The following is an 11336-nucleotide window of genomic DNA, read 5'->3' as shown; positions in this document are numbered from 1 at the left end:
CACATGCACCTGTGTTACGCTGACACTAACCTCATCATAACGACACACACCCTGCCCATTAAAACTCACGCCTGTAAACCAGCCCCATGTTTACATCTACGTGATTCATTCAAGTCTGGCCTTCACTTCTCACATGTTGGCAGCACCCACCCCGGCACCAAGATTCTGAATCTAAGTCTCGAACCCCTCCCTATACGGCAGTGGCGTAGCGAGGTCGGGTGTCACCCGGTACGGCACTTAATGGTGTCACCCTCCCCCCAGAGGCGTAGCGACCCTTCCCGGGGACAAACTTTCAATTTTCAATTTTCACCCCCCTCCCCCCTCCTCAAACTTTCGATTTGCACCTCTTAAAACACTATATAACACTTGAATTATTCACTTAATTAAGTGGACTTATCATTTTTCTCTATATATTTTGCTACTTTTTGCCTTGGTGTCACCCCACTAAATGGTGTCACCCGGTGCGTTCCGCACACACCCCCCCCCTCGCTAAGCCTCTGCAATACGGTATTGTGATGTTTAAGTCACAGTCCTATGTTACTGTCTTTTGTGCAAACTATTAATAGACTACCAAACTATATTATATATATATATATATATATATATATATATATATATATATATATATATATATATATATATATATATATATATATACTTTACGGGCGTGTTTGAACACATAACAATATAAATATTTATGTATGCAATTATGTTAGTTATTTTAAGTTCAGCCTTGACCTTGAAGCTTTTCAAATTTGTTTTGATGTTCCACTCTGTCGACTTTTCATTCTTTAAAAATAGAAAACAGTGGACCTGCAAAGCAGCAGTAGCAACATGCAAGTCAATAAATCAATAATCGATTTGTCAATCCGTTTTCTCGAAGTCAAAAAACACAGTATGAAACCTGATCCTGAAGTGTTCAAATGACAGGGCGTACTTTAAAAAAAAAAAAAAAAAAACTTTTTATTGAAGTGTGTATGTTAAGTAAACATTCAATGAGAAAGCAGCAAATAATCAGCTACAATCGCTGGTAGTTTTCTCTGCTTGTTACTGGGTATACCTTAGTAAATTTAAATGCTTCCGAAAATGACGTCAAACACAGAAGGATGGATGTGTCTGATATATTTCGTATTACATATTACTGGTAAAAAGTTTACCATAGCTTCCTGTGAATCTTATAGACATACAAAAAGATCGAAAAAATTGAGATATCAGAAAATTCAGTCTAGTCTGTGAGCTCAGTGCATTAGTGTATTGATCTCGAGATCGTTAGTTGTGATGGTGTTGTTTAAAAATTAATTGCCCTTGAAGTAGAATTTTCCTGGAAAAGCAGCTTAAATATATCAACAATGAGAGGTTAGTGGGTATGGGGGTTGGTAGGTATGGGGGTTGGAGGGTATGGGGGTTGGTGGGTATGGCGGTTGGTGGGTATGGGGGTTGGTAGGTATGGGGTTGGTGGGTATGGGGGTTATTGGGTATGGGGGTTGGAGGGTATGGGGGTTGGTGGGTATGGGGGTTGGTGGGTATGGGGGTTGGAGGGTATGGGGGTTGGTGGGTATGGGGGTTGGTGGGTATGGCGGTTGGTGGGTACGGGGGTTGGTAGGTATGGGGTTGGTGGGTATGGCGGTTGGTGGGTATGGGGGTTGGTAGGTATGGGGTTGGAGGGTATGGGGGTTGGTAGGTGTGGGGGTTGGTGGGTATGGGGGTTGGTAGGTATGGGGTTGGAGGGTATGGGGGTTGGTAGGTGTGGGGGTTGGTGGGTATGGGGGTTGGTAGGTGTGGGGGTTGGAGGGTATGGGGGTTGGTGGGTATGGGGGTTGGTGGGTATGGGGGTTGGTAGGTATGGGGTTGGTGGGTATGGGGGTTGGTGGGTATGGGGGTTGGTGGGTATGGGGGTTGGTAGGTATAGGGTTGGTGGGTATGGGGTTGGTGCGTATGGGGGTTGGTGGGTATGGGTGTTGGTGTGTATGGGGGTTGGTGGGTATGGGGGTTGGTTGGTATGGGGTTTGGTGGGTAGAACCCAAAGACGAATTACCTGTTTAAGTTACCAATAATTTCCCGCTTAAGTTGCCCAACACGAATAGGATTCGTCTGTTTCTGTGAGATCAGCATTCACTGGTGTTGTGTGATCATTTATATTCCCAGTCACCTTTAGAGGTTGATCAACCCAATGGGTCTAGCTCTCTACCGCTAAGCCACGCAGACCCATGACACGTACATTAGCATACTCGATGCCTCCTGATATCTGGTTGGTCGAAGAATAAAGCTCCAACTCTCCAATAGTGATGCAGCGTAGTCGCGCGGTAGAGGGCATTTACAAAACCAAAGATCTCGAGTTCAGTTTATCACTTCAGTCTATATAATGCCCTTGAATCTACCCAGCTTCATTGAGAACTGTACCTGACTTAAATCAAGTTAAGGCAAATGGGCAAACTGCTGGATTCATTATCTCTCTACATGCCAAGGTTAGAGAAACAATGTGTTGTGAGATAGCAGCCCATATACAGTCATCTCTTGTAACTTCGTGGTTCATTTAACACAGCCAGTACATAGCGGTTTGTTTAAAAAAATAATCATCAAAAATTTAAAATTAGGAATCATAGCGTGAAAGTTGCTAAAAGGCAAGGTGTGACCACGCAGTTCAAATCTCTGATTGGCTGGCTAGAATATCTTGTAAGTTTTTATAAAAGGAAAGTTGTATTGAGCATAAAAAGAGTTCTAAAAACATATGTACAGTATGTACTCTTTAGTTACATTTATGTATGTTACACACACATTTCATATTTTTATTATTTATACATTATTTTATGTATGTTATATATACTATAAGTATTTTATTTACACGTTTGAAACCTATTCTTTAATGTTCTAAATATAACAAATGCACTTCTATGGTTTTATATACACTTATTGATATTTATTACTATACATACACAAACAATTTATGTATGTCAAAAATAAGAAAGCTTCTCACTTATCACTTATTTACTGAGGGACAACTAATATAAAAAAACATACAGGCCTATGTAATAAAATTACATAACCTGTAACATATACACCCAATGTGTTCAGTACCCAAGTCATTTATATTTCAACACTTGAGGTGAATTATTATTAACCCCTCAAGTTTGGATACTGGGCTTCAGTCTACAGATTGTCCCTGAGTCCACCCAGCTCCAATGAGTACCTGACTTATGTTAGGTAAAGTTAAGCTCACCACACAATCCCTTCTCCATTGATTTGCCAAAGTCTCGGAAAGAGCTGAACTCTACTTCATCTGCTCTATGGACCATGAGTTTAGAAAGGGTAACTTAATTTGTATATCTCACAAAAAAAAGATCAACAAAATGTATATAAATAAAATATAATAAAATATAATATTTCTTATAAAGTTTACATAATAATACATTAAAATCAATTCATGAAATCAATCACATTATTGCTGCATGTCTTGGTGACAAACCTTTACCCAATCAATAAATAATTTACTAATTAAAAAGTAGGGGTATATAACAAAAGAAATTACACAAAATATAACTTTTACAGATTGACACAAGGAATCAATTTTTATATATTATGTAAATACATAGGTAAAAAAATTATGTGGTTGTTGCTTCCAAATTAAGGCTCATATAGAATAAGTTTTAACGTTAAATGATGAAAATGTTTAGTCTCTTTCTTTTTCGGTCTTAATTTTTATTGTTGGATCGGATGGAATTCTCTCCAACACAATTAAATGTATTAACTTCTTTTTGGATTTGCTACTGTAGCCTTTGTCCAACCAAGAACAAACTACAAGGCAGCAGTTGTTTGATGATGGAGTTGTCTCTCCTAGAAGAGTTGCTGTCCCCAGCTAACCAGCCTCATCTAAGGAGATCGAACTCAAGACTTTTTGGTTTAGCAACCATGAGCTTTTACTGACTCGACCACGCCGATTGTCAGTAATTTTAAAAAGTATTTCTTTGTTTTTATGTTCATTTTGTCTAAAAAAAATATCACAATTTTTTATGTTTAGTAATCAAGAATTTGTCCTTGATAGTCTATCAGTTTCCCATGTGTCTTTAGTCCAGCCTCTCCAATAACTTTCAGACAATCAGCAACACTTTCCTCCTTACCAGTGGGAGCCGCCTCTGTGCCCATGTCAGTACGCACCCAGCCAGGGTGGATGGCAGTAACAAGAATGCCAGAATCTTTTAGTTCTCTGCTTATCATGATGGTTGCCATGTTTAAAGCAGTTTTTGAACACCTTGAGCAAGACAACAATAAAAAATTATTAAAACACAAACAAATATCATCATCATTTTTTAACATTCATGTCCAAAACAATGATCTCTGCATAAAAAGGGATTGTGTGGTTAGCACTATGCCCAGAATTCCCTAACACAAACATTCAACAGACTAAAGCCCAGGGTGCGAACTCGTGACTTTCGGGTTAGCAGTGGTAAGCTAAACAATCCAACCACGCTTTCACAAACATGTTTGTAAAAATGATTAATGTTAATTTATCACCTCAATAATTTTAGCCACAAAAATATTTACTTGTATGGGATCCAGGATCCATAGCCATTTTTAAATATGAAACCTTGTGATCCCAACCTTCCAGATATCATAACCACACCAGCCCTGCTAGCACTAAGGTCTTGTAATTTTTCCTGCGATGCAGCTTTAACTAGAAGTGGTAGAAACTTCTGCACGATCATTACTGGACCTACAAATTATATGTCAAAATAAGAGAAATATAGTATAAGGCAGAAATGATAAACACCAAACTAAAAAAAATAGGTTGATGTTAGACTAATAAATAATCTAATATTTAAATCATGTACCTGAACATAAATATTTAACCTTAAGCTGAATTTTTAAAAAAAAACGTCTATTTACTTTTTTAAAAATTTCCTTCAGGTAACTAATAAAAAAAATGATATCTTAATTATTTTAAAATTTAAATGCTGTAAATGAATTTAAATATTTTGCCTATAAACTAAATTAAATTTTCTAAATAAAATAAATCAATATCTATTTAAAATTTGCTTCATGTAACTAAACTTCAATTTTAAATTAAAAAAAATAATTATAATTTTTTTAAAAATCGTAAATACCATAGCTGAATAATTTTGTTTAAAAAGCATATTTTTAACTTGATATACATATTAATATTCAAATAAAATACTTGTGGCATTAATGCTGAAGTGTTTCTGCATGTTAGCTCTGGTGATGTCTTTCAAGCTACCCTCAGTACTTCTGTCCATAAAACCAGCATTACTGATGAGCAAGTTAAGACCTCTATCCCCTAAAGCTGCTTCTGTCTGCTGAAAAATTGATCACAGGTTAACCTTTTTTGGTGCATTTTTTGATTCATCGAGTTATCGTTACTGCCGAGTTCCATAAAGAGCTACAACCGAGAAAGGTTGATTTTGGCGAAAGTATTAGTTGAGTTATTTCCCTTAGACTGAAAACTCAGTTTTATGTAATCATCGGTAAATTATAGTTAAAGAGAATAGTATTTATTCTTGCTAAAAATGAGAGGTAAAATTCTTTACTTTTTAAAACTTTTATACAGTTAATTACTTAGTGAATGGAGAAGCCTATCACTTTTATTTATCAGGTTTATCAGCACCAGCCAGATTTATACTATCGTTCTATTTTTTAATTTTAACTTCAACTAAATTTACACCTTAACCTAGATCTTCTAATTACTAAATTGACTCTAGTTAACTGTTGTAGGGCCTAAAACCAGTTTCCATCAGAAAATATCCTTCCCTTCTACCACCCCCACCCCCCAAAAGAGATGTAATGCCCAAAAGAAACTGGTACTTTTACTACTTAGATCTAAGTCTTAGAACTTAGAACTGTTCAGAGTTTCTTCCAGGCATCTCTTCAGCAGAAAGGCTACAGCCCCCCCCCCCCCCCCCAAAGGAAATGGAATTTAAATAGAAAATACATACTTTACCAGTGTCCGCCCCCCCCCCCCCTTTCTGGAGAAAAGAAAAAAGTCTGAAAGAAACACTGGAACTGTTACTTAAAAGAGAATTTAATTTCATATGTGGAATAATGCAGTTAACAATAAAAATAAAATTGAATAATGTAACAATAAAAGTAAATTCTTTTAAAATAGGCTTATTATAAATTATTTACTATTATTAGGCCTATAACTATTTGTTATATAATTTTTAGGCCTACTTAAAATGCTATCAGTTCACTGTTTTTATACTACTGTTTAGTAATTTTAATTTAGTTTATAGTATAGGCCCCAATTAATTATTAATTTATTAGGCCTACTATATGGCAGGAAACAGATTCAACCCTCAAGCATCTACTTTTAGGGTCGATTTTCGCCAATTTTCAAAGTAACAATTATTGACATATTATATATCAATTTTGTTGCTTAACAATCGAGGAATTCAAAAATATAAAAATTAATAGCACTAGACATTTACATCATGTTCAAAATGTAGATTAACCACACTCACTCAACTGAGATTTTTTTTTACATCTAAATGTAGTGAGGTCTAAAAATCCACGAAATTCACAAAATTAACAATATAATTACACAGAAATGTCACTTAGGCATACATTTATTTGTAATTATGTCAAACTTTACAAAATATACCAGTTTATAGCTTATTTCTATAATTATTCTTGAGAAAAAAAAACGACCGCCCTCCCCTTTAAAATTCTGGCTTTTAGAAACACTCTGAGGAAGAAAAAAATAACAGAGTTAAATATAGAAGGTCTATATAAAAAAACATAATTAATAAAATATGTCTATATGCCAATTTTTAATATAGTTGCAGCATTTACATGGCTAATTATAATTGTTTAGTACTTAAAACATTAATTTAAAGTTACGACTCTCTGTGGCGTCATTCAAGTGTAGTGTCAGTGTAGGTGAACAGGGTGTTAGGGCCTGATACGATTTCATTAGAATTGGTAATGAACAGAATGTATAATTAGAACTGGCATATAAAAACAGTGTTGATAATAGATGCAGTTGTTTTAATGCTACTTATAATAGATCAAAATGACAAACATAATTAAAACCTAAGAATCTGGAAGCGCTGACCTCATTTTACTGACACGGTTGTCAAATAGTAAGTAGTTACTAAGTAGATCTAGATCTAAAAAATAGATCTAGATTTACGTAATTTTGAAAATACGCTAGATCTAGATCTAGATGCAAAATCACTTTTAAAAACTGAAGTTAGTGATTACCATCTAGCTCTATAATGAAATTGAAATCAACAACTGATATGTAAGTATCTTTTGATTTAAAAAAAAATACGCTTAGGTCTAAGAAAAAAAAAAAATTCTATTGTGTACTCGATCCCTATCCCAAAACGTGCCAGCCATATCGCATGCGTAGTCAGCTACTCAGCTGCTTATCAAAACGATGAATTTTAAAATTATATAATAAAAGTAGGTCACCCTAAAAAAAGAGTAAAATGGCTCCCGTTTTCACGACAGCCGTCACTCGATTCATAATTTACAGAGTTATAAAGTTCTACTTTCTTTTGGCTATAGATTTAAAGAAATATTAATTTGTTATTTCTCATGCGTTCCAACAATTGTACCTAATTTTAATAAACATTGGATTAGTAAGGACTCGATTCTTTTTAGAATTAGCCCTCGACACTATACAGACTATTGCGAAGAAACAGACTCGCGCGAATGTCGTGCGTAGGCTGGTTCAGTGGGCGAAGATTAGAACCCATTTCAGACGGAAAATTTTTACTTTGAAATAATTACATTATCAATTAATTTCGATTTAAAACAAATGGCTTAAAGTCAAAAGTAAACTAAAATTTAAAAACTTTGTTATTCGCAGTGTACTCAAGATTCTCGTGTTTTAAAGATAAGTCTAGTTTTACTACGTGTACGTGCATGGTGCGAATATCGATTTTCCCCGACAGAAAATCATAAACATTTTTTTTTAAAGTATCTACGGCAAAATAATACTTATATTTTACAGAATTAAATACATTTAACTAAACTGTTATTTAAATACATGCCTCGGAGGAAAAAAATACAATTTTATATCCGTAAAAAATTAACTGAAATCCCCGCTTTCAACGACGCCGATGTGTCGTAATTATGGCCATTCACTTTGTTCAAATTAAAGTAAAAAACACATTCAAATATACTTTTTTTTACTTTCATAATTTACAGCAATCATTTCTAATGAAAAATCCATAAAAATAATAGTTATTTTTACAAAATATTATTTCTTACCTTATTAGTGCAGTACACGTACTTTTCCAAGTAGATCCGTTCCGTCTAGATTTGCATACTTCGCATCCTTCGCCGCGGCACAAAATGTCATAAAAAACGTATTCCACAAAAATGTTGCTAACGAAGCTTGTAAAAACATAGCTCTATTTATTAGTATTAACAAAATCCCCGACCGATGTCTGGTTAGAAAGTTTATGAACGGCGAAGATCGAATATGCATTTTGCGGTACTAATCTGTTTCCTGCCATATTAATTATTATTTTATTATTAGTATAATATTATGCCTACACTCTTACTTTAAATGCTGCATCTATATCCTCATCATTTTCAACGTCCAATTTAATTACTTTCACCGTTGCATTCCCTGCAGCTAATTTCTGGAGTTCTGTAGCTGTTGAAGGATTTCTGCATGCAGCGACCAATTTTTCTGGAGGTGTTGGTAGGTTCAAGAACTGTTTAACAAATTCTAGTCCGATTCCACGAGATGTACCAGTTACCAACACTGTCTTTGGTGTCAACGGCATTTTAATTTTTTAAGGCAAGATTTACGTCTATTATTCATGTATTATTATTCTGTGTAGATAGATCTAGTATTGTGCTGTAAAAATCAACAGGTAATCTATTGTTTTAGGTACGTAAAAATCGTCTGAGGCTAGTTATGTCCGAAAAAGTTGCCCCATTGTTATTTATTAAGGCTTTAATAGAAGTATATTGTGATATATTTGTTCCAAATATTATAGATAATTGAATAATAAAGAAAAATCAATGGCTTAATATATCAATACAGGCCAGAAATCAACTTTAAACAGTTATTGCTTGAGAGCAATATTAGCTATATACGTTTTAGGTACGTAAAATCGCCCGCTGCTAGTAATGTACGAAAAAGTTACCTCATTGTCAAGGCTTTAATAGAAATATATTGTGATATATTTGTGTCAAATATTATAGATAAATGAATAATAAACCTAAATCAATGGCTAAATAATAAAAAATATATCAATATAAGCAAGTGTTTGCGAGTAGGATTTGCTATATAAAAAGCGGCCATCTGTAAGTTAGAGTGGCTTCCCCTCTTTTTTTTATAAAAAAAACTTCAACAAGATGGCTGCTATAGTAAATGAGCAATGTTGCTATGTATCTGTTGGAAACATCGCTAGTTTTCTTTTATTACTGAAAAGTTTTAATTCAATTGTTTAAAAACAGGTACATAAATGAAAAAGGGAAACATTTTTGTAATTTTCAAAACGTAATTATTAAAATTTAAGGAGTCACCTGTTTTTCACATTACTAGTCGCGGGCGATGTTACGTACCTAAAACTAAAACGAAAGATTACCACCACTACTCTAGTGTTAAGTGTAACTAACTAGATCTAGTAGTACTAGCACTACACTCATACTTTTGAACATTTTCACATTACTAACTAGCCTAGCATCGGCCGATTTTACGTACCTAAAGCAATAGATTACCCATCAACAAATTGCTAGATTAAGATATAAATCATATAGATTTTCTAAGGTTTAGATTAACCATACTTCTATTAATATTATCAGTAACGTAAACAAGTGGGTGTTTCTAAATTTTGATTGGGGTTAAAGATCAAAGGTTACATGGGAGGTTTTCATTGTTATTTTAAGTAGGCCTATTTCAGTTTACTGATGTTTTGTCTGTACCAATGTAGTAGATTATGATAAATATATCAAACGCATACATTGAATATCTAAATTAAAATATAAAATAAAGTAATAAACAACTATCTTTATAAATTTATAAATACATAAATGTATTAATTAGTTCTAGGGTATTATTGATGTCAATAAAATAATTTCTCCCCAACATGGTTAGGTAAAAACTAACACCGCGTTTTCACTTACGACATGGTCTACTTAGCCTATGTGTATACTATACATGTTACTGGTATACGGATCATCTTCTGAGTCGCAGGCAGAGTTTCTTCCAGGCATCTCTTCGGGGGGGGGCGAAGCCCCCCCCCCCCCCGAAAATTTTTTACCGCCCCCCCCCCCTAACGAAATGAAATTTATATAATTTATATAGAAAATATATACTTTTAACAGTGTCCGCCCCCCCCCCCCGAAGAAAGTTTACCGCCCCCCCGAAGATTTCAAGTGCCCCCCCGGAGAAAAAAGTCTGGAAGAAACACTGGTCGCAGGGCACAAACCACACCGCTTTTTATGTTCTGGGTTAAGTTTTTGTTTTCTCTCGCTGAGCGAAAACATAGGACTTGGTCTGAGTTTTTAGGCGAGCGCGCATGCGTCTAAAAGTAGTAAGCGCATCCTAGGTCTCAGCTGATTGCAAAATTAAATAGAAATCTATACTATAGGTCTACTGCTCTTGAGTTTTCATAATTTTTTATAACTTTCTCTAGGCCCTATTAAAAATTACATTTTTTATAATTACTTATTATTTCTTTAATTAATTCACAAACACGTTTTAATGAAAACGTGTAATGTCTAAGGCCTTACAATTTTGCCTTAAAACCAATTTAGGTTGTAATTAAGTAAATAATAATTAATTAAAAAATATAATTTAACCGAATTTATCTCCAATTTTTCCTTGACCAATATTTTGTTTTAAGTGTATCAACATACCTTCAGTTTCCGTCTGACATGAATAAATCTTTAGGCCCACCAGAATGTGCTCGTGGGATCACACATAATCAACTAACTATAAAAACAGGCAGAAAAAAAAAGTCATAGGCTTATAAATTAGGTTTAGAATGGGACATAATTAACTTAAAGAAACGAGGGGGGAAGGGGAATGAGTGTCATATAGACCCTAATCTAAATATAGTTATAACTCGATCTCAATACGTTTAATGAACGTGGCAGATGCAAGTTGTCGTATAAATCGGGCCCTTCAGCAAACAAATATTTAGCCCTCTTCATTCGAAGCTGTTTCTGAAGGATATAGACAAGCAAAGAAGCGGCATAAGTTCTAAACCTATATGACTTTTTAAAATGCAAATAAAAAGCATTGTAGCGAAACATTTCTCTCCACCCAAGTAGCGAATGATGTTTATGTTTTTTTTTAAATTATTTTTTTTTAGTCTGAACGTTTTGAGAAAGTACATCGTAAACTAAACGCTTCT

The 11336-nt window shown here is 34.5% G+C and overlaps 2 protein-coding genes across 4 annotated transcripts; both read right to left on the bottom strand.

Annotated features, from left to right (window-relative positions):
- Positions 1-1343: 1343 nt before the first annotated feature.
- On the bottom strand, positions 1344-3293 carry LOC131933502 (uncharacterized). The gene is made up of 2 exons (XM_059290242.1): positions 3218-3293; positions 1344-2035 (listed from the first exon to the last, which is right to left on the bottom strand). The coding sequence occupies exons 1-2, from the start codon at positions 3291-3293 to the stop codon at positions 1344-1346; spliced, it is 768 nt and encodes a 255-aa protein (XP_059146225.1).
- An 88-nt stretch (positions 3294-3381) lies between these two features.
- LOC131933505 (C-signal) lies at positions 3382-9828 on the bottom strand. Of its 3 annotated transcripts, none has more exons than XM_059290247.1 (5): positions 9763-9828; positions 8526-8827; positions 5171-5309; positions 4540-4708; positions 3382-4246 (listed from the first exon to the last, which is right to left on the bottom strand). In XM_059290247.1, exons 2-5 carry the CDS (start codon positions 8751-8753, stop codon positions 4012-4014), a joined length of 771 nt encoding a protein of 256 aa, XP_059146230.1. In that variant the 5' UTR covers positions 8754-8827; positions 9763-9828; the 3' UTR covers positions 3382-4011. The 3 variants fall into 3 exon arrangements, with proteins under 3 accessions (XP_059146230.1, XP_059146228.1, XP_059146229.1); XM_059290245.1 differs by having other exon boundaries at positions 9680-9819; XM_059290246.1 differs by having other exon boundaries at positions 9697-9808.
- Between the last annotated feature and the right edge of the window lie 1508 nt (positions 9829-11336).

This window comes from Physella acuta, unplaced genomic scaffold (assembly GCF_028476545.2).
Source record: "Physella acuta isolate Inbredline_101_S28 unplaced genomic scaffold, ASM2847654v3 ptg002531l, whole genome shotgun sequence".
Lineage (NCBI taxonomy): Eukaryota > Metazoa > Mollusca > Gastropoda > Physidae > Physella > Physella acuta.
Note: the sequence above shows the minus strand (reverse complement) of the source record. Positions and strands in the feature narration are given on the sequence as shown.